This window comes from Ricinus communis, chromosome 10 (genome assembly GCF_019578655.1).
Source record: "Ricinus communis isolate WT05 ecotype wild-type chromosome 10, ASM1957865v1, whole genome shotgun sequence".
In the NCBI taxonomy this organism is placed as follows: Eukaryota; Viridiplantae; Streptophyta; class Magnoliopsida; order Malpighiales; family Euphorbiaceae; genus Ricinus; species Ricinus communis.
Window position 1 is genome coordinate 3,257,443 of NC_063265.1, and position 22,839 is coordinate 3,280,281.

The 22,839-nt window shown below is 29.0% G+C and overlaps 2 protein-coding genes across 2 annotated transcripts; one reads left to right on the forward strand and one right to left on the reverse strand.

Moving 5' to 3' along the window:
• The first annotated feature begins 4,457 nt into the window (after window positions 1-4,457).
• On the forward strand, window positions 4,458-6,513 carry LOC8264750 (probable membrane-associated kinase regulator 4). The gene has a single exon (XM_002524966.4). It carries the CDS (start codon window positions 5,105-5,107, stop codon window positions 6,263-6,265), a length of 1,161 nt encoding a protein of 386 aa, XP_002525012.3. The 5' UTR covers window positions 4,458-5,104; the 3' UTR covers window positions 6,266-6,513.
• Window positions 6,514-11,599: 5,086 nt separating this feature from the next.
• On the reverse strand, window positions 11,600-14,778 carry LOC8264784 (ankyrin repeat-containing protein At5g02620). Its single transcript, XM_015722872.3, has 4 exons — window positions 14,597-14,778; window positions 13,786-14,340; window positions 13,119-13,531; window positions 11,600-12,651 (listed from the first exon to the last, which is right to left on the reverse strand). Exons 2-4 carry the CDS (start codon window positions 14,117-14,119, stop codon window positions 11,785-11,787), a joined length of 1,614 nt encoding a protein of 537 aa, XP_015578358.1. The 5' UTR covers window positions 14,120-14,340; window positions 14,597-14,778; the 3' UTR covers window positions 11,600-11,784.
• Between the last annotated feature and the right edge of the window lie 8,061 nt (window positions 14,779-22,839).

Genomic DNA, 22,839 nt, shown 5'->3' on the forward strand with positions numbered 1-22,839 from the left:
CTTTATATTAGGTGCAAGTAGCTCATGAAAAAACCTCTCATGATATATAAGACCCGTTTGGCTGATAGAAAATCAGAATAGAAATTATGAAAATGATAATTAGTGATTTTTATTTTTGATGTTTGATTTGTTAAAAATTACTCCAAAATTAAAATAGAATTTTCTATTAATGGAAATTATTCGTTTTTTTCTCTCTCATAATTGTTTTTTATTTTTATAGAAATCAAATGGTCCAATAAACAAAATAATAATTATTTTATTTTATACATTTGTTGTGTTCATATATCTTATTAGTAGGATTTACTATTAGTACCAATGGTAAGTAAAATTAGACTTTCAGTCTATACTGAACTATACAATATAAAAGATAATAATTTTTTTTCTTTCTCTTTCTATTTATGTTTATATTTATATTTTAATTTCTATTTTTCTCAATTATGAACTTGAATAAAAAGGGTTGAAAAATCATTTTTGTATTTAAATAAATTTATTATATTAATTCAGTAAATCCAAACAGAAGGCATTGACTGAAGCCATCTATTAGGCAATTAGCCTAGCTGCAGGCCAGGGCTATTTGGAGCCCAGGTGTGCCCCTCCCCGTGATATAATTTTATTATTATTCTCAATTATTAAATTAAATAAATAAATAAAAGACTTTCACTGAAAGAAAGATATTTTCTTTTAATGGAAAAGCCTTGGGAAGATGATTTTTGAAATTTTTTTAACATTTTCTTTTTACAGTTTAACCCAGACTGGTGGTAAAGAAGTATATGGAGCTTCTGATTTTCTTGATAAAACGAAGCAATAAGTCAAGTAACGGCCATAACAAACTTCATTTTGTTTTAACTTTTTTTTTAATTTATCTATAAACTATTTTTTAGAAAAATATATATTTATATGTTTTTCTATATTGTAATTTTCAAAATTCAATTTAATGCCAAACTCATCCTTTATTATTGATCCAAGTGGTACGCATAAAATAGTTATAAGATTTATAATATATTTTTATTTTAAAAAATATCTATTTATCTATTTTCTAATTTTTAAAATTCAATTCAATACCAAACTCACTTTTTATCATTAAATGAATAGTACGTATAAAATAGTTATCAAATTTAGATTATATTTTTATTTAAAAATAAAACACTTACAATGTATGACGTTCGTTCAATTTGATATAATATGCCGAAAGTAATAAGAAATTATATATTAAAGCTTTTGTTCTTGATTCGATCCATACAACTTATTATGACTATTCTTGGCAAAATATAAAATACCAAAAAAAAATATTTAAATAAGGTATGAGATGCAGAAATTTATATATAAATTTCATGGTTGCATACTAATATCTACAAAATTGAGAGAGTATAAAATTTGTATGCATAAAACACCCAAGAAGATCTGTGGGCATCTCTCCCTCTTCCCTCTTCCCTCTCAAAAACCAATCTTAAAAGATATGGGATGACTGCAATTTCAAATATTTTTGAACTTTTGTTGCAGAGAAGCCTGTGGATGGAGCAGACATAAACTAACTAAAACATGTTACACAAAGTGTAGAGCTTTATTTAATTAGTTATTTATGTTTGCTGTTTTACAAACATCCATTTTCTCAATATTTTTCTGACCTGAGATTTCAAATTCTGTGGCGTGATTTGGAGCATTTTATTATATTAAATCACTTCCTCAAAGTTTGTGAGAATTCTATGTCCTTTTCCTTTTTCTTGTTGCACCTGTAAAAATAAATTATATTTTCACTTATCTCAAATTCTACCATAGTAGATTTTACTTTTATGTTAACAAGTCAATACAAATGACATAACTTAAAAGTTTTCTTTTTCTTTTATAAATGCCACACAAATATAAAATACTTATAAAAATTTCTTACAATACAATAAAATTCTATTTATAAAAATACTCGATTTAGACTTTTTAAGATGAAAATGTATATATTAGATATATTTTGACGAAAAAGTGTATATGTTGAGTATATTTTTGACGAATAATCAATTTAAAATATATTAATTTTTATAAAATATTTCTGCATATTATTAATTTCTTGTGATGTTAATGATGAATAAATATATAAATAATTATATTTATGTTTAAATACTAATGATATGAAAGATCTATTTTTTTCAATATTAAACTTTAAATGAATAATTTAATCAATATTTGCAAATATTTTAAAAAGCTAAAAGGAATGTGAAATATTAATAAAATAAAAATAAATAACAACAAAAGATATATATTTAACTAAAAATTATATACATTAAGTATAAGTTAGATATCTCAATATTTTTCAAATAAAATAAAATATAAACTCAAAAAAATTGAATAACAAAAAGTATATCATTTACTAAATAATAATATATTTTAGGTATCTAAATTTTTTAAAATGAAATAAAATTCAACTCAGAAACTGTTCAATAATAAATTAAATATATTTACTAAATATGGTATATATTAGATATCTATAAAGTATCTGAAATTAACGGGAAAGATGAAAAAGGTGAAAAATGAGTGTTTGTAAAAGTAGCAATTAGTAATTATAAAAAAAAATAGAAATATTTTTTTAAAAAATAAATTAATTATTTAAAAAAAATAGAGAAATAGAGAAATTTCCTCTAACTTAAATAATATTCTCATACAGGGAGCGGAGAAGTCTCAATTTAAGTTTTTTAATTTCACTTATAAATATTAGTGAGAATTTCACAAGACTGTGTAAACAAGATTGCAAGGCCTATTTAGTTTTCTAATAGAAAAGATAATGAAAGAACTCACTTACATGTGTTCCATATACAACACCCCACTGGAGATTGTAATTTTTTTACACAAATCTGTTGAATGATACGATATATGAAATATAGATAATGGTTTTATATTCGGAATAAATAGATTCAAATCATTAATAAATCAATATGAAAAAAATTAAATTTAAATATATTAATTCATTTAATTCTCAAATAATAATAGATATACGAGTGATATTATCGCTTATAAAATTTCAATTATAAATTATTTTCATTACAAATTGGCATGGCTTATATACCCCATCATGCAAATTGCATATTTCAGTTGGACAGTCACCCAACAATTACAAGATTTAATAGCTAAGAACCAATTTTATTTGCATGCATCTTATCCATATATGCTTGTTCTAGCCTATACGTACATAGGTTGCCCCATAACTTGGCCTCCTTTGTAAAAGCTATGACTCCTACGACATAGCTCCAAGATCTTTTTTATTTTCTTCACATTATATATTTGTCTTCATACTTATGAATCTAGCTAATCTCTCTCTCTCTCCCTATCTCTCCCAGAGTCTGTATGTATATATATATATATATACACACACACATGCATTGAGGAGTCCGAAGAAGATACAGAAACACCAGGGTACAACAGGTTTTCATTATATATACATATGATGATGTGAAATAGAAATGATTCTGCATCGTTGATGATGATGCATTTACATTACATTTTGGCCGTACAATATAAATGATACATCGTTGTCTGGAACACTGTTGAATTAGGTTTGGTGTGTGTTACTTTGCATTGGAACTTTCAAGAAAAACAAACAAGAGCTATTCACATCACTGTCGACATCTAGACTTGTAGTTACATTATATCTTCTGTACAACAGTAATACCTTTTTTAAATTCAAGGTATTTGCACAGCAGTTTCATCATTGAATATTAAAAGAACATCCGTGCATTGCTGTGCTCCAGCTAAGCCATATCTCCATTTTTTTATTTTTAGCTACAGTCCATTACTACTGCCATTATTGAAGTTCTGATAAAGATGGTTCAGGCTTCATGTAAGCTCTTCGTAACTCCATTCCCACATGTCAAAATTTGGTCAGCTCCCCACCTAAAATATTTTTGACGTATGCAGAATTTTGTTATCCTATTGAAACTGATATCTGTGTTACGACTTTCATGGTTAAAATATATGATTAAGCAGGGTATACTTAGGGTCTAATTCAAGTAGCAACGGTGTTTAGCTTTAAAGAGTATGGGAGGCTTTCTGCTTGAACTATTTTCTCTGTATTAGATAAACTCTTGCCTTTTGAACGAGTATAATTCACGACTCATTCAGTCTCCTCTCTCATAAAAAAGAATGTATTTCAACTTGTAAAAGTGAAGATCTTGGCCTCATACTCTGCTGGTTTAATTTGCCCAGAAGATGTCACTCTCAATCTCATTATATTAACGAATACTTACAAGATAGCTGCGCTTAGCCACAATGGTAATGAATACTTGCAAGATAGTTGCTCTCGGTCGCAATGGTGCTTGAAAATAATTGCAAGTTTAGGGTTATAAGTTTCAAATTTAAGCAAATATATTTTTCTTATTAGGAAAAGAACTAAGTTACTGTGGGTAAAATTCGATGTTATCTCGTTCTGAAAAAGAAACGCTTTTGCTATTTAAATTAGATTTTAAATATTTTAAAAAATTAATTTTATTAAATACTTAGAACTTAAGTAAAGTAAAATAAACATTAAATAATTAATTATATCTTATAGTAAAAGTTAAGAATTTATTATACATTTTAGTTTTACCAGTTAAAAGATATACAAAGAAACAAAAAAAGGAACTTACTGTCTTAAATCTACAAGCCGACCTCTCCTCTCCCAGGTCCACCAAGACAAACCCCAAGGTTTTTCTTTATATGAAAATTAGATTTTCTTTTCTTAAAATAAACAGAAGGAAAAATAAAAAATAAAAAAGAGGAAAGGCAACTGCAAATAACTACAAGCCATTTAACTTTTACCAAAAGAGGGTATCAATGCATATGGCTCAGTGACTAGCTGCTTGGTGAAGGGAAAATCCATAATTTTTTCTGACATTTTATTACTTGGAACCATTCAAGATACTGAAAAGCTCAAACAGAGAAAAAAAAAAAATTTTCCTGACAAATTGCAATAAAATTTTATCTTACTGACTTGGCATCATCTTCACTTTAAAGGATGCTCTGCCCCCTCTTTCTTCTTCAATTCACCAAGCTCACCTCCCTATAAGCATCTTCACACACACAAACAAAGGAGGGAAAAAAAAAGGGAAAAGAGAGAAAGAAAGTAACAGAAAATATAGTATTACACATGAGAATGGCTATTATGCACCAATCTTCTTGCTGTATCCATGCAGATGATGATTACATTGACATGGAACTTACCTCTTCTCCAAACTTCTTTTGTTATTCCATCAGCTCTCCACCACAAAGCAGAGAGTTCGAGTTTCAGATGTGTTCAATTGCTAATGATAAGGAGACAACGAATTCTCCGGCTGATGAACTCTTCTACAAGGGCAAACTTCTCCCTCTTCACCTCCCTCCTCGCTTGCAAATGGTTCAGAAACTCCTTCAGAACCCCATCAGCACTAGCCCCTTTGACTGCCAAAGTGAAGTATCTTTCGGAGAAAACTATTCCATTCCCTTTATTATGAGTCCTGCCTCCTTTAGACCTTCTTCTACTACCACCACTATTACCCCTTTAGAGTCTTGCAATATTTCACCTTCAGAATCTGGCAGGGTTAGTAGTGAACTTAACCCAGAGGAGTATTTTCACGAATTATCAACTGAACTTAATAGCTTGGTCGGATATAATCAACAAACAAGAAAATCCTGGACCAAGAAGTTGAAGCAATCTTTATTGGGTCAAAAACTCAAAGCTTCAAGTATTTTTCTCAAGTCATTGTTCAATAAGTCTGGCTGTGCAAATGATTCATATGCTAAAGCAACAACTAATGTGGAACCAGAAGCAGTCTCAAAAGAGAAGGATTGTCTAAATAAGTATATGAAGGTAGCAAAGAGAAACCCTTTGGGTGAAATTGACAACGAGAGATACAAGTTACCGAATACTCTCAAGAAAAGCATTGAGCAAGAGATGGCTGCTGCTGCAGCTGGTGATAGTTTAATTCGTACCCAGAGGAGATCCTTTTCTGGGGTAATTCAAAGGCATTCGAAAACTATTAAGTCTCTGTCATCTACATCTTCATCTGGTTCCTCTTCTTCATCTTCATCTTTTTCATTTAGTTCATCAAATGGAGGGTTTTATGATTTACAATTGCTTAAGAGAAGTATCAGTGCGAATTCAGAAATAGAGAATTCAATTGAAGGAGCAATTGCCTACTGTAAAAACTCTCAGCAGCAGCTGTTTTGCTCCAGAAAGACTAGTGCTACTGATGTTGGGAATTGTTCATTGTCTGCTTCAGGATTTGTAGCTGCTGGAGATCAAGAATTGCCTAAACTCTGCAGTATTTGATGGTATTAGAATGTTATATAATATATATATATTATAAATCACAATTATTGAGATGGGATTTCGCATTTCTTGTCAATCATTTTCAAGTTGTCTGGTTTCCAGGAAAGCTGAGTGATTTCATTGTATATCATCTTGAAGTTTCTTTCTCTCTTTTTCTTCTTCTCTCTGGATGTCTTTCTCCAATGTCCCCGTACTTGCACAAAATGTGAAGTTATTGGAATAAGATAAATTCAAAATCTGTTTCTTTCTGTTTTTATTTGTCAATTCAAGAAAAAGATGCTATGAGGTACACACTCGATCATTAAATTTATTATTTTTCTTAAACCTAATTTCTTGAGCTTGGTACTGTCAAGCTTGAGATAAAACCCACAAGACATTCTTCCTAATGATAAGTTATTACGTACCATTTGGATTTACCCACTGAGAATTTGACAAGAAGGACAGAAATCCACTTAAATTCTTGAATCTGATGATGCCATTTTAACGGTCATATTCAACCTGATGACATTGACCAGGCAGAATAAGAAATGTGACCATCACTGCCACTAAAGTGCTAAGCAAAGTTGCTGTATAGAACTTCCCCAGCTGTATTTCTATGTAATGAAATCTATTTCGTTTCTTTTCTTTTTCTTTAATATGTATGAAGAATCTTATTCCTTAGTAGTTCAAGAATGAATAATGGCAATTAACATTCAAAAAAGAAAAAAGAAAAAATAAAAAAGGAGCCTTATTCAGATTCTCTAGCAACTTCTGTACAAGAAAGAAGTGTGGAAGATATGATATTGGCACATGAAAGTCAGGAAATCACTTTGTAAAGAAAAAGTTAAAAAAAAAAAAAAAAGTCATTCAGAAAAAACTGTGTAATGATTATTATTATTATTATTCACAAGTAATACATTTTCTATTTTGGCAAATTGAGACTAATTTATGCGTATAATTAAGAGGCGGGTTACTATAGAATATGACAAATTAATAAAGCAAAACACTATCCAACTTTCCCTGTCATTTTCTCGAACCAAATCAGAACTTTAACCTCTCCCATCATCAAAATAAGAAAAAGAAAAATTAATCCCTATATCTCGGAAATGAAGAATTTCTCATTTGAAGACTTATAGAGAAGTTTTCTTTTTCTTCACAAATTTTTCCAATTTTTACTTCTCATTTGGAAAATAAAAACTACTGAAAAATAAGATGTAAGTACTAATTTATATATATATAAAATAAAAGTTATAGTGACATCTACCACTTTATGATCTCGTAATTTTTAAATAGAAAATATTAAATAATATTTTTTACACTCATGTATGACATATGGAGATCTTGAAAAGTATTTTTCTATTTATCAATTTTAAAAAATTATGTTAATTAAATATAAAACTCTATTTTCTGTCTTTTAGAATTTCTAAAAACTAGCTTAAATTTTCTTTGGAATTAGATCTCGCAACATTCGCGAACAAACCATCAAATGTTCTTTCATATATCACAAATGCAAGCAGAACAAAAGGAAAAAAGAAAAAAGAGAGAAGGAAATAACTCATATTTATGCTGTATAGGTTAGAAATTGGAGGACTGAAGAAATAAATAAAAAAACTTGCATTTTCAAATTATGCAAAGAGTAAATGTGGACCGCAGTTTAAAGCACTATGGACTTATTTTGGTATAAATAATCTATTTTATGAAAAATATATTTCATAAAAAGTTGAATTACTAAAGAAAAGTTATTTTTTAGAAATTAAAAATTAAAAATAATTGATATCTAATTTGACACTCTAAAAAATAATTTTTTTATTGTTTTGTCATTTATTTTAAAAAATAGCAATACTTATAACAAAATTAATTATAAATTTTTAAATAATGGTAAATTAGTTAATTAATTTCTACATAATTATAAAAGTTCTACTTATTCCGCCGTCTAAGTAAGTTACTTCCTATGTATAAAGGAAGAAGGAAGTTAAGTTGTTTACATTTCAACAAATTCTTTTAATCATACGATCCAAATAAACTAAAATCTTTACTTCTCAAGATTGTATTATTTTCTTTTCTTACTCGTTTTATACTGCTAAATTTATTTAATAAATAAATTGTCGAAATTAGGTTACGAGTAAATAAAAATATACTAAATTATATTACTGTGTTATATTAAACACAAAAAGGTTTTTTGTTTTTGGTTTATAAAAATAATATTATGGAGACTTCATAAGATGCAAACATAGTCTAAAAGCTTAACAATCAATTAGAAATCTGAAAAGAATGAGAGACCTAATGATGAGTTCTTTTTGGTGGTTATTATTATGACTATACAAGTGAAGATTGTTGCCTGCCATGAATCATTTGGAGCAAATATGGTGAATTATTTCTTTTTAAATGGTGAATTAATTTACTTGTATATAGTGAATTTAAAATAGTTATGGAATAGGTTTGTAGTATGTAATTCTATTCTTTTAGTTTTATAATTAACATTAAAAATCTCAACTAAAAAACAATAAATTAAAAGGATTAACATTTAAAGAATTATGCTAACAAAAAGTAAGAATTGGTGCATGTTCATAGTTTTGATAGTATTAGGAGGAACCGTAACATGGTTGCACATGGTCTAGCTAGGGAAGGCAGGAGGGTCGTGTGGCTTGAGGACAAAGGGCCGATGTGGCTTCTAAGCTTATCTTTGTATACCGTCATAATCATGTTTGAACAAGAAGCAGAAGGTTTCCTTTTGGATTATTTAGTTGCACTTTGGTTACTTTATAAGCCTAATGCATGTTAATGTCTCTCAACTTTACCTATTTAATTAGTTTAATATTCTGACTTTTTATATAATCTAATAGACATATAAATTTATTTTTTATGATATTTTTTAACAATTTCCTATTAAATATTATAAAGAAAAAATTATTTTGAATTAAATTGAAAAAATTAAAAGTGTCCAAAAATATCTAAATTTTACATGATTAAACTGGATAGGATCAGCCATCAAATATAAAGACTACTTAATTCGACTTTCAAACAAGAGAAATAAAAGTACAATTAGGACAATAGGTTAAAAATGATGGAAGAAAAAGCAATCATACGCTCTATGATTAAACATTTTAAAGGTGTGAATTTACCAAATGGCAAGCGATCAACGTACAAGTGTCAATCTAAAAGCAGGATTTCAGATGCTGTCTCTTATGATTTTGACCAAACACTAAATTAATAAGGCATGTCTTCTTGATATTTGACAATATTGAAGTAAAAAAGAAATCAAGCAAACAAAATCAGGTGGTGCAATTGTATTGTTGTGCACCAGAGAATCAGCCAAGCACATAACAACGAAGTAACATACGAGCTAGCAACCCTTTTCCCCACAAACTGTCATACGGGAAAATGAAGGAAAATCAAAGAAAGTTCCACCTTCATGTCCTCATTCAACCGCTTTGCATAATAATCATAATAAGAATATCAATCAGCGTTGTACCTGTGAATACAATGAATGCAGAAAATGTACCCATCAGTGTGCTTTTGTTCCTCGCGTTCACCACAATTCTTGAAGCTCTTTCCGTACAAGAGAAAAGTTCTGGGAACAGGCTTACCCCTTTATGTCTAGAGAAAAAGAAGAAAAAAGTGCGTTCAGAACCTTGTGCTTTCCAGGGAGATTTTTTCTGTCTATTGTCAAAATCAGCAAGGCTACTGCACAATTGGCTTCTTTTTCCCTTTTTCTAAAAATGGCATAGCTTTTAAGGTGATTAGTATGTTCCGTAAGTCTATGTCAAGCCTAAAGCTGTTGAGAAATATCCAAACTTTATATGATTGAAGCGGATAGGACCAAGCATCAGGAAAAAAAAAATGCAATATGTTGCCATCTCTATCTCCATCTCGTAATGAATTTGAATGTTTATAACTATATACTGAAAGAACTTGCTAGATGATTGCAATGCAAAACATGGCATTGATGGGACCATTTAGCATGTGAGTACTATCAGAATGATACAAGGCAATTAAAGCGATGGGTTGCAGAGGTGTTTTTGGACTTCAAAGTTTTTGGTACATCTTTTTGCACTTTACTGTGAATCCATCATCGAGTATTTGCCAAAGTGCTTTTCTCCAGTCTGGTTCTGTTCCACATTTTTTAAGTAAGGGTTTAAGCACCCCCTCTGTCTACGTACATGTATATATGATTTTTCCTTGTCACCTACCGTGGCCTGCACTATCTGTTGAAGATTTGAAACCTGCTATAGGGATTTAATAAGAGATCAAGGAAACTATTTTATATTGCTAGCACCAGATAAATCTATTATCTAAATACCTTCTGATCTAGCCACAGATTTTAAAACCTGCTTCAAGTTCCAATATATATATAGTTCATCACAGGCAGGTTATGGAATCATGATACAGGTTATTGTTCTGCATGGTGGTTTTGAAAATGTAACATTACTGACTTACGAAATTTTGTTGCTCCATAGAGTATATTGGTTCTGTAGATCCCATAGCAGTCCCATGCTGTACCAATTCTTATTGATGCTGATAGAATCTTGCTTTATTTAGAAGGTCATCAGAATGGCTTTTTTCCTTTTCGGTTTGTCTAAGTATAAGATTGAACAAACACCCATTAAAGATAGGCACATCATTTTATGTTCTTTCAACACCATTATTCAATAAAATGATAAACTAGGTGAGACATGAGATGAGATTTCATTATCACTCAGAAAAGTTCTTGCATCTGCAGGCCCATATGCCATAAGCTTATCTGTTCTTTTGAATACCTTTGGCTCTTGCAAGTGATTCATTTATCACATCCTTTGGGCCACTAAATGAAAGAACAGTAAAAATGATCTGTTCCATGCTTTTAGCAGAGTGATAAAAGCTGTCATAAAGTATGCCTTAGGTACAGCTTCACATGCAGAAAAAGAACAAGGAAATATGGCACGATAGACTTTAATTGGTCTAAGAATTAACAATGATAGAGCATTAAGTGAATGCCCCAGTTAACATACCATGGCTTCAGCATTAGCAGAGAATAAAGTCTCTCCTCCTAGCAAGTTGGTGTTCAATCTGTTCTAAGTTTTGCAGGCATTGATTAAACTTGGCAATTCCTAGATCCTTTTCTATTATAAACCTTCCAATCAATTTTCAGTTTGGCAGTGGTGATGTTCCTGAATTTGGAGACGCATGAAAGGATTATCAAGAAAGTGAATTTTATCATCAAATAATTTACAGAAACTTTTTTACAATGAGAAAGCTCTATATAACAATCTCCAAAGCTTAGATAAAGCGATGTGAATAGTGACAATGATTCTCAGAACTGTCATTCCTTGAATGTCCTAATGGTCAGAGAGGCCACTTAACAAAAACAGAACCACATCAGTTACTAATTTGTAGTTACTATTGACTTCAACATAAAAAGGTTGTGATTCTCTGCTTCTGGCAGATTGTCAAAAAGTGCGAGTCACTCAGCTTGAGTGAGAAGCAAAATGGTTGAAATAAGGTTACACTGAGCTATATACAAATTAAGGACCAAATATTTCTATGCATCAAGAAAACAAATCTCAAATTGCATAGAGTTTCTTATGCTCATTCTCCAAAATTTCTGTTTCTGCCATAACTGACATTGACCCTGATAGCGATCTACTTATTGATGACCTCCGCAATTGGGAAGACTCAATTTTCTGCATGATTACCCAGTAACACATTGTTCCAATAGTAGCTGCCATGATTACAGTCCCTATACCAGTTACCCAAAGAGCCAACCACTTTTCCTGATCTCCCACAACAACATATGCTAGTGCAAGGAACGCAATCGAAATCAGTACACAGGCTAGCCACATTAGCTTGTTAATCACTGCCATGAGTTGCTTTTTTGCCTTTCTCTCTATAACTACAATTGAAGTTTGGACAACCACAACAGCCAGCGATATGAAGAGAGCAATTGAATCAAATATGATGAAAATCATAAACTCAGGTTTTGAAGCAGCATTTGCTTCTCCAGCAGATTGTCCCAGAGCAAGATGCTCTGGGTTATCGGCAAATTGACCGGGGACTTGGTATATGGCAGCAAATGCAACCGTAGCAATCAGTACAGCAACAACAGTGGTTGAGTTGATTGCATTATTGAGACCTTCTGTGTGCATTTTGTTCAACCGTTTGGCTATACCTTGAACACGTTTTCGCGTTTGTCGTGTGGTTTGAATCTGGTCGTGAACCTCATGTTTTATGTCACTAACAGTTTGCTTTAGCTCACGGGCTGTTGTTGTTGTGCCTGGCTTCATAGATCTGGCAGACTGTACGCCGTGCTCTTCTAACACGGAAGCAACTTCAGATTGTCCAGTTTTCTCAGCAGTGTCGAAGGCTGTTTCTCCAGATCTGTTAATAGCTATTTTGTCAAGTCCTTTGTGTTCAAGTAACTTCTTTACAATCTGCAAGAATAACATCAAATCCACTGTTAGAAACTTTTATCTATATAAGAGCAATTAGGATGCTTATTGGCAAGCTTGACATAGTATCTGGTTTCTGATGTTCTATCTATTAATTTATCAGGATATCTGTTTAAACTCAACAAAGATAAAAAAACCCAATAGAAGGCCTAATTTGCAACCTAAAGCAGAAGAAGACCTGAGCAACTCAACTGGGTCAGAATGGGATGCCTTGAACACAGACAAACAAGTAATGAGTTGACTAAATAAATGGCTATTAAGTCCTTAAAACCAAAAGCCTTTTTTGTGCTGTTTCTTCCTTTCTGATCTTCATCAGAACAACAGCGATAAGGCTTGTGTGATTCATGGTAATTTTGAATTTCTTATTAAGTGCAAAACAACATTAATTCTTCATTGGTAATCGGAAAAAAGAAAAAGAGCTATGTTTGTACGAATAGAAGATTGATTACCTGAGTCCTACCCTTACGGGCCGCAATATGCAGTGGAGTGTTGCCCTTAGAATCAACCATGTTTATCAAACAAGTCTCAGACATAATGAGCTCATCCACCAGCTCAACATTCTGTCCTTTAACAGCCATATGGAGAGCTGTTTGGCCCTTCCTATCAATCCTTGTAGCAATTCCAGGTTCCTTAATCAGAAGGGCTCTCAGAATCTCCAAATGCCCATTTCTTGCGGCTGAATGCAAGGCAGTTTTAGAGTTGCTTTTTGCTATGGTGACCAAGTTGCTGCTACCTTTCTCCAAGAGGAAATTCACCACTTCAACATGGCCTTGTGAAGCTGCAGAATGCAGCGCGGTGGTGTTCGATGAATCAAAAGTCATTGCAAGTTCAGGATTAGCCTCCATCAGAACTGTCAATGTTTCTGCATCATTGTAACACAAAGAATTATCTTGATCAGAACGAAACCATTTCTAGTGTTAGAACTTTCACACTGACCCAAAAGCCTTCACGAGTAAATCGAGGTAAACTCAAAAAAATTTGAGTGTTTAGGTTCTGATGCTATGTTGACAAGCAAATCAACTTTAAAGTCTAAAATCATATCAAGCAATTATGGGATTCTTAGAGTTATGAGCTAAAACATGTTTGAAAAATTAAAACTGCAGAAAGATTACTTACTCAAGTCGCCTTGCTTTGCAGCAATATGAAAAGCATCATACCCATTTCTTGCTTTAATACCAGCCAAACCAATATCATAATACTTTATCATCTCCTTCACTAATTCAACATGCCCATACTCAGCAGCAACATAGAGTGCAGTTTCTCCTGATTGATTCTGCTTAGACAACAACTCCTTCAATTCTGCTTCATCAGTTTCAGACACAATCTCCAAAACCGTTTCCAGATTTCCTGCCCTTGCCGCCGCATGGAACGGAGAATCATCCCTTTTCCCTGTCAACTGCTTCGTCATCTTACTCCGCCGGAAGCTTGTTTGCCTGGCCGGACCATCCATTTGTTAACAGTAACTCTTAAGGTATCAATCAACAAAGAAATTAACCAAGAAAGCTCTGTATTTCTCTTTGGAAGCTCTGGAGAACTCAAGATTCAATTACGGACCAGGATCAAGAATCATATTAAGGATAAGACCAAGATTTTGAATGATTAGAGCAGTGTGCACGTGGGGAATCTAGGCGGTTGGTGCCTTGATTTACATATCATGCCTCTTGAAATATTCTGCAGCAGAAATTTAAGTATTAAATTAGAGTCTACTTGCATCATTCTCCATAAAATAATCCACTACTTTTATTCCTCTCTTGTGTACAATCATAAAGATCAAAGAAAAAAGAAAAAAGAAAAAAGAAAACAAAAAAAACAAAAGGGTAATGGATCTTGAAAAAACTTGCAGCTAATTCTTTTGCCATGGTTATGCATATAATAAGCTACTGGAGCTAGAAAACAACTCTACTAATAAACTAACATAACTACTTACCTGGGTTTTCTTTTTTATCTAAGAAAAGAAATCAAAGAAAGAGAGACACTGAAACACAAGTCGTAATGGATCTCTCTTATGATTACGTATTACGGTGCGCAATATGCAGAGTCGCACAATAAATTTTTCATGGTTTAAACCATATACGTGGCTGACTGCAATATGCAAACTTAATTATTATAATTAAACATTATTGTCAAAAATTTTAAAAGAAAATTAATTATTTTTACATATAAATTTTTGTTTCTAATAGCAAAGATGATAATTGACAAAGAAGCAAACGAGTGAAAAGAGGACAAAAAAAAGGAGAGTAACAAAAAGAGAGTCGTTGACTGAGGCAACAAAATAAAAAAGCTTTTGTCAAGGCCGCCAATGCCACACAATTAAAAGTAGGGCCCACGTGGGGATAACTCAGCATATAATTTACTTATTTATCTTTTTGAGTTAAATTTTAAAATTCATATCAATCAAATAATAAATCATATTTATAAATATTATATATATCAAGTCAGTAGAGGTATGGCAAAATAAGTGGACAAGAGCTAAATCTAACTAAATCAGTTATTTATTTTAGCCCACATACGCCTACAAACACTCAAGTTCATATAGCTGGTTTATTTCAAATTTCTAAGGTTGGCAAGCTGGATCGCTATCTATGATTACTAGCCTTGTTTGAAAAATCCAAAATGAAAACTTTTGCTGAATTGATTATAAGAGTTCGTAAAAGGATATGAGGTTGGAAAAGGAAATTCGTATCCACAGCTAAATAAATTAAAATTTTTTATATAAATTTAAATTTTATATTTTATATTTTAAAAATAAATATAAATATTCAAATAAAATTTTTTAAGATATTATAATAAATTTATTTGGTATATTAAAATTTAGAAAAAGTGTAAAATTTGATTTTATGGTTTAACCTTTTGACATAAGAGGTTCTTTGGCTTTTTTTTTGTAACACTTTAGTATTTTGAGAATTAAAATGTTAATAATTTGCATCCAAATTTACTAACATCATTAATTAAATAGTTGTAGTTCATCCATTTAGTGTTAATTGATTACAATTTCACCACTATTTCATTCATTAAGTTACTTTTCATTTAAGAGTTTGAAGAGAAAAAAATAGTTTTATAATTTAATTTTTTTCTTAATTTTAGTCAATCTCGACAAGCTTTCTCTTTTTAAAACTCGTCGGAATTGATTAGAATTAAGGGAAAAAATCAAATTATGAGACTATTTTTTCTCTTTTTAATTTTTCTCTTTAAACTCTATAAAAATTGATATGGTTAGTCTTAGATGAAAGCTAACTTAATGAATGAAATAGTGGTGAAATCGTAACCAATGAATGAACTAAGGCTATTTAATTAATGATATTAGTAAATTTGGATGCAAATAATTAACATTTTAGTTCTCATCATACTAAAGTGTCATAAAAAAAGCCAATCTTAAAAGATTTTATTTTAATATTTATATTTATCTTTAAGACATAAAAATTAAATTTAAATAAAAAATTTAATTTATTTAATTTATTTATTAATTAATAAACTATATTACTACTGATAATAATTTTTATTTTAAAAATAGTATATTAATAATATTTTAATATTATATTAACTAGTTAACAAATCTTTAATTTGAAAGATTCTAATTCATCTTGAATTATATTTTTAATATTATTTTATTTAATTACATAGTAATTTAATTTTAAATTATATAAATTGTATAATACAATATGAAATTTATATAATACTAAAAATAATTAATAAACAGTTTTTATATTACTATAATATTTAAAATATATTTAATTTATTAATTTTAAAATACCATACAATAAATTCTTATTAAATTAAATTTATATAATATTTATAATTAATATAAATAAGTTCGATTGTATAATATTCCGATAAATAACTAATCTAATTTAAAATCTAATAGTTGAAATTTTTAAAAAATAAGAATTTACACAAATTAATAATTCTCATTAAATAATAATATTTAAATTTATATATATATGACGTATTATATTAAAAAGTTATTAATCCAAAATTTTGATAACGTTGTCAGTTTGACACGCGCAGAGACAGACACATACGCTTCGTATTGCCAAATTGTTTAAAACGTTTGTGAAATGGAAGCATCACCACTACCACTGCCACTATCAACCAACTAAAACGTGTGAAAAAGTCATACATATGGACAAATTAATGGCAGGCTATATTTATAAAAGAAAAGGTGCAAATATACCCTTAATGATTACTCTGATAATCATTTTGGATCTTAATGTTTTTCTTTGACCAATTCTAACCCTAAACTTTCTAAAACTACACATTTCAACACTTAAATATAAGTGACATAACAATCTGTCTAAAATACTGAACTAAACTAAAAGAAATCACATGTGGTCCATTATTTGAAACCCAAGTAATATCTGTGAGATTCTTAATAATAAAATAGCATTTGTCAAATGAGAACTAAGAGTAAAAGAGTAATATAATATTACTAAACTAATTAGACAATTAATTAGTTGAATAATTAAGAAAACCTTCATTAGGTTGTCTTGAAGTTCTTGAATTCCACTCTTCATGGATTATTCACTCTATTCTTTAATATATTTTATTTTAAAATTCAAGCTTTGAATAATTAAAATGCTAGTGCTCACTGATTTGTGGGACGAAAACCATGCTTCATTTGATGATCGTTATCTTGATCCTCAGACATTACTTATATATGTTGATAAATAATCAAGAAATATATCTAATAAAATAATAAATTAAGATTTAATAAATGTCGCAGAATTTGAGATCGAACTTAATTAGCAAAGAGGAAATATATCAACTGCAAAAAACATTTCAAGAAACAATTCTTTCTTTCTTTTTCAGTTTCAATTCAAATCTTAAGTCCACAAAAAGAAAAAATTACTTGGATACAAAATATAAAATATAAAATACTTAAAAGAAAATTCAAACAAATTAAGAATTATATTAAATCTGCAATTCAAAATTATAAACATAATTAATCGATTAAAACATACATAAGAACAACAATAACTATCATGAAACAAAAAAAAGAAACTTAAATCAAAATTTAAAAATCTAAAACAAATCAATATAATACTTGAAGTAAAAAGAATCAAATGTTGTCAAAATCAACTTTGATCTCATCAGCATAAAACCATAAAAAGAAACGGAAGAAGTTAAAAGGATTGACAAAGAGAGATTTGTTAGAGAAAAGTGAATGAGAAAAGAAAGAAAATGAGAGGTGAGCTGTTAGAGAGAGAGTAGTTTAGAAAAAGAAAGAAAAAAATAACAACAAAACCCTAGTGTGAGAAGATAAAAGATAATAATATTAAATAATATATTTTTATTTTAACTTTTATCCAACTAATGTGACATATAATGATTTATAAATTATAATTTTAAAATATTAAAAACAGTTTATAAAAATATTATATACCACACCAAATATATAAAATTTAAAAAAATTAAAATGGACTATATATAATATTATTTTAAAAAATTATTAAATGAACGTTATTGTTTGATGGGCTCACATAATTTTATTTAGTCGAGTTGGGCATTTCTTTTAAGACAAACGTTATCTTTATGTTTACTTGTGTGCAGTGTAGTATTAGAGAATTAGGGTCATAATTGGTCCAAGAAAACATTAAGGACTAAAATGACTATCCAGGTAAATATTAGGGGTATATCTATCTTTTCATATATATTATATAATATAATTTTCTTTTTACAAGTTTTCACATTAGCGCGTTAATGTAACGAAACAATAATATGTTTGTTTGTTTTCAGCTGCGTGTCTCAAATGTCGGGTCTCTGTCTTTTTGACTCTACGACACGGCAGCACCATTATTTGAAACTCAAAGCTCGGGTCTCTGTCTCTTTCTTTTTCTTTTTCTTTTTTCTCCCTCTACTCTTTGCCTTTTGTTTTGGTGCACTGCATTGATTCTGAATAGGGTAATAAAAGAAATTAAATATAACATAGAAAAATTGGATTAGTTTGGTATATCTTTTTCATTTTTCTGTTTTTTACTTGTAAAAATTTAAGAAATATTTAATATTTTCTAGTTTGTGTTCTTTTAAAAATTTTACATAACAATATTATGACAAAAAAAAAGAATAAGAAAAGGGATAAGATATACAGAGAAAAAAGTATTGAACGAATAGAAATAAAAAAATTAATAAATATAAAATAATGTGGAGCGAATAAGAAAAAATAAGAATTATAAATACAATATTCAGTGGCATTATTAAAAATAGATTTATTTTTAAAATACTATATAAAAAGCTTTGAGAATAAAAGATAAAAATAGTTGTCAACACTTATTTTCTAGATTTAGATATTGAAAAAATTATATAAATTTCGATGATGAAAGTTACTACCTTTCTCGAATGCTAGGAGGTGCTTTTCTCGAGTTTCAGGAGGTTGAGAATAGATGAATCCCAGAGAGTTTTGAGCAATTGAACCAAAATTATTTTTTTCTAAAATCAATTTAGATCCAATTGACATAAAATATTAAGTTTAAGAGGTGAATCGATAGTTTTTAAAAGCTCATGGACTAAATTGCAAGAATATTGTAAGATTTTCAACCGTTGAGCCAATTGGCTCTGCGTACAGCTAATTTGGCTGTGCATAATCCTGATTGGCCTATTTTTCAAATTTCACTATCGTTTTATATGTTTAATTGTTTTAAAACACCATAATTGGTAAAAAAAAAAAGGCTTTTAGAAGAAAATTATCGATAATTATTTAAATTTTAAAATATTTTATTGAATATTTATTAAATAAATATATGATAAATTTAAAATCTTATTTTAAAATTATTGATATTATCTAAACTTATTTAAGATTTTCTAAAAACCTACTATTATAAATACATCATTAAATCCTAGGTATAGGATTAGCAAGTGCTATCAAGTCTTATAAAATTTTAGCAAGGCTGAGTAATCATTAATAATAGTACAAAATTACAGAAAGGTCCAATGAAGAAAGAATCTCATTTTTAAGAAATTTTTCTTAGAATAATACTAACCCTTTTCATCCATTAAATATTAAATCAAACCGTAAAAGGCTAAATTCATATTCAATCTTTGATTCTACCTCAGCATCTCTAGAGACTTGAAAATCATCATAATACGGTGACAACTTGAGAGTTCCAAAAACCTTCCAAAAACCTGCAATCATCAAAATTATTTTTTTTGTTCTCTTTAATTCTATGATTTTAGAAACACGAATAGGTTTTTTTATTGATGTTTATGTGATTTAAGATTTTCTAATGAATTAACTTATTTTTTGTCATGATTATATACGTTGGATTTTAGAATATGATAATGTGATCTTGCTGGGTTTTGGAATTTGATAACATGTTTTTATTAGGATTTTGAATCTGGCTCAGTGCTGAGTCGATCGACTCTGTGACCTAGAGCAATCGGTTATGCTCCCAAAGTTTACTTAAATCCAAATTTTATTCTTTTGTGTAGCTTTTTTAATCTATAATTTTGTTTTATTCATTTTTCATTTAATTTCTTAATTATAAGATGATTATAAAAGCTAGGTTTAATTTTCTGCTTTATTTTTTATATATGCCAAATACCTGCTATCTGATTACTTAATTAAAAATTTGACATATAGACCTTAGGCTTAAAATCAGACCTAAATATGAAATGGCAATCCATTAGACTAATAAGATGAAATATTTGACTTAAGTTAAAATCTATATAGACTTAATGGGCTTTTGTCATGCTTTTAAATAATTAAATAAATTCACTTAGAATAGGGTCATCCAATTGGGCATCAGCCTATATAAAAAAAAAAAGTAGTCCGTTTAGGTAAAAAAAAGGTTTAGAATTCAAAAAAGTTTAGTGAAATGGTGCTTCAAGACTTAACCTTTTATGCGAGATATTCAACATCGTATTGACTTAGTGCCAAGTGCTAATCTACCTAATTTGTCACACTATCGAATGAGTCCCAAGGAGAATGAGATCTTGAGGAAAAAGATAGAAGAGCTATTGAAGAAGGGACATATCTAAGTTAGTATGAGCCCGTGTGCAGTTCCAACATTGTTGACATTAAAGAAAAATGAGAGTTAGGAATGTGTGTTGATAATTGCGTGGTCAATAAGATCATTATCGGTACACATTTTCAATTCCAAGATTGGATCACATATTTAATCAACTAAATGGAGTTGTGATGTATATGAAGACTAATCTTAGAATTATTTACCATTAAATCAAAATTTGTCCTAGAGATAGTAGAAAACGACTTTCAAGATAAGAGATGGTTTGTTTAAATGGTTAGTCATGCCCTTTGGACTAACTAATGTCAAAGTACTTTCATAAGGCTGATGAATCATGTATTGCATCCTTTTATTGGTAGTTTTGTATAGTTACTTTGATGATATCTTGATTTACAGTAAATATGTTAGTGAGCATGTTAGTTATATTAGAGAGGTGTTGCTTGTATTGAGGGAGAATAAACACTGTGCAAATTTGAAAAGATGTATTTTTATGAGTGAGAGTTTATTGTTCTTGGATTTTATGGTTAGTAAAAATGAGATTAAGGTAAATGAGGAGAAAGTAAGAACTATTAGAAAGTGGCCTACTCCTAAAAATATGGGTCATGTGAGGAGTTTTAATAGGTTAGCTACTTTTTATAAGCGTTTCATAAAACACTTTAGTAGTATTGTTGCACCTATTACTTTGAGTATCTGATGAAAAGTAAGTTTCAGTTGGGTGATAATCAAGAAGCGAGTTTTGCCTTAATCAAAGAAAAGTTGAGTACTGCACATGTATTAGCTTGACCTAATTTTGATTAGTTGTTTGAGGTAGAGTGTAAAATGAGTGGTGTAGGTATTCGTGTTGTTTTGTCTTAAAAAAAAAAAAACATTCTATAACCTTTTTTAATGAAAAGTTCTTGTGACATTAAAAAAAAAGTGGTCTGCTTTAAGGGTGCAAATAAAACGAGCCAAGCTATTTAATTAAATAATAAAATAAATAAAATTTACTAAAAATGTTAGTTATTCGTTATATATAGAAAATATAGAAAAGTAGAGATAGAAAATAAGTATTTTTTTGACATTAGGGCGTGTTAAATTAAAAATATCTTTTGTTCCCATCATAATAAACATATTGTTTAGTTATTTATCTTAAATTAGAGTTTTACAAAAATTAAATTTTTAAATTCATATTTCCATAATAATTTTTATATTTTTCTATAAAGTATACATTGTGAATTTTTTAAAAAATACAAATATTTATAAATTAATTACACGACTACCTCCAATACAAATTCATCTAAAAAATCTATAACTCTCCTTTAAACATATCTCTATTAACAGTAAAATTCTCTAAACTTTAAAGACTAAAAAATCAAATCAGATATGTGAAATTATTTATAAATCTTTTTTTAACTATTGTGATGATGGCTTGGATATTATTCATCTCTTTTTCTCTAATATTTTAAGAAAATTACATTAATCACGTTTTTTTTTCTTCTTACTTTTATACGCTGTGTTTAGATTTTAGATTTTTATGCTTTTTCTTCTTTCTTTTTTTTATGCTATTGTGGTATTATTGTTTTCTTTTTTGTCTTTTATCAATTTTTTGAACATAATACTATGTCCTTTCATGATTTTTTTTCTCTTAATACTTTTCGCTTTTCTTTTTTTTTTATTTCATTTATTTTATCTTTCATTTTATTTAAAACTAGGACCGCTAATTTTTGACACGATCTAATAAAATTACATGACACGCCACGTAGTTAAACGAATTTAGATTTAGGATAAATATATTCAGGTCATAAACGAGTAAACCCAAAAAAGAACTAGATTTAAATATATTGATTTGTCTAATCCGCAAGTGACACGATTAAATATATTTATTTAAAATAATAATTTATATAAATCTTATTACTTATAAAGATATAATTATGTATTCAAAAATCTGAGTCATTTCATAATTAAATAAATATATTTTCTGAAATTATAATAATTAGTTTTTATTTAAAAATTAAATTTTTAAGATTTATTTTATTAAATGGATTATACGAGTTGACCCATTTAACCTAATCAAAAAATATGCATGTGTTTTATTTTGATATTTTGACACGATTAGTTAAACAAGTTGTGTTCAGATTAGCCATTTTTATATTATATATGGATCTCCACTCGACACTATTAGACACAACACAACATGAACTGTCAGCTCTATTTGAAACTTTTCACTATTACT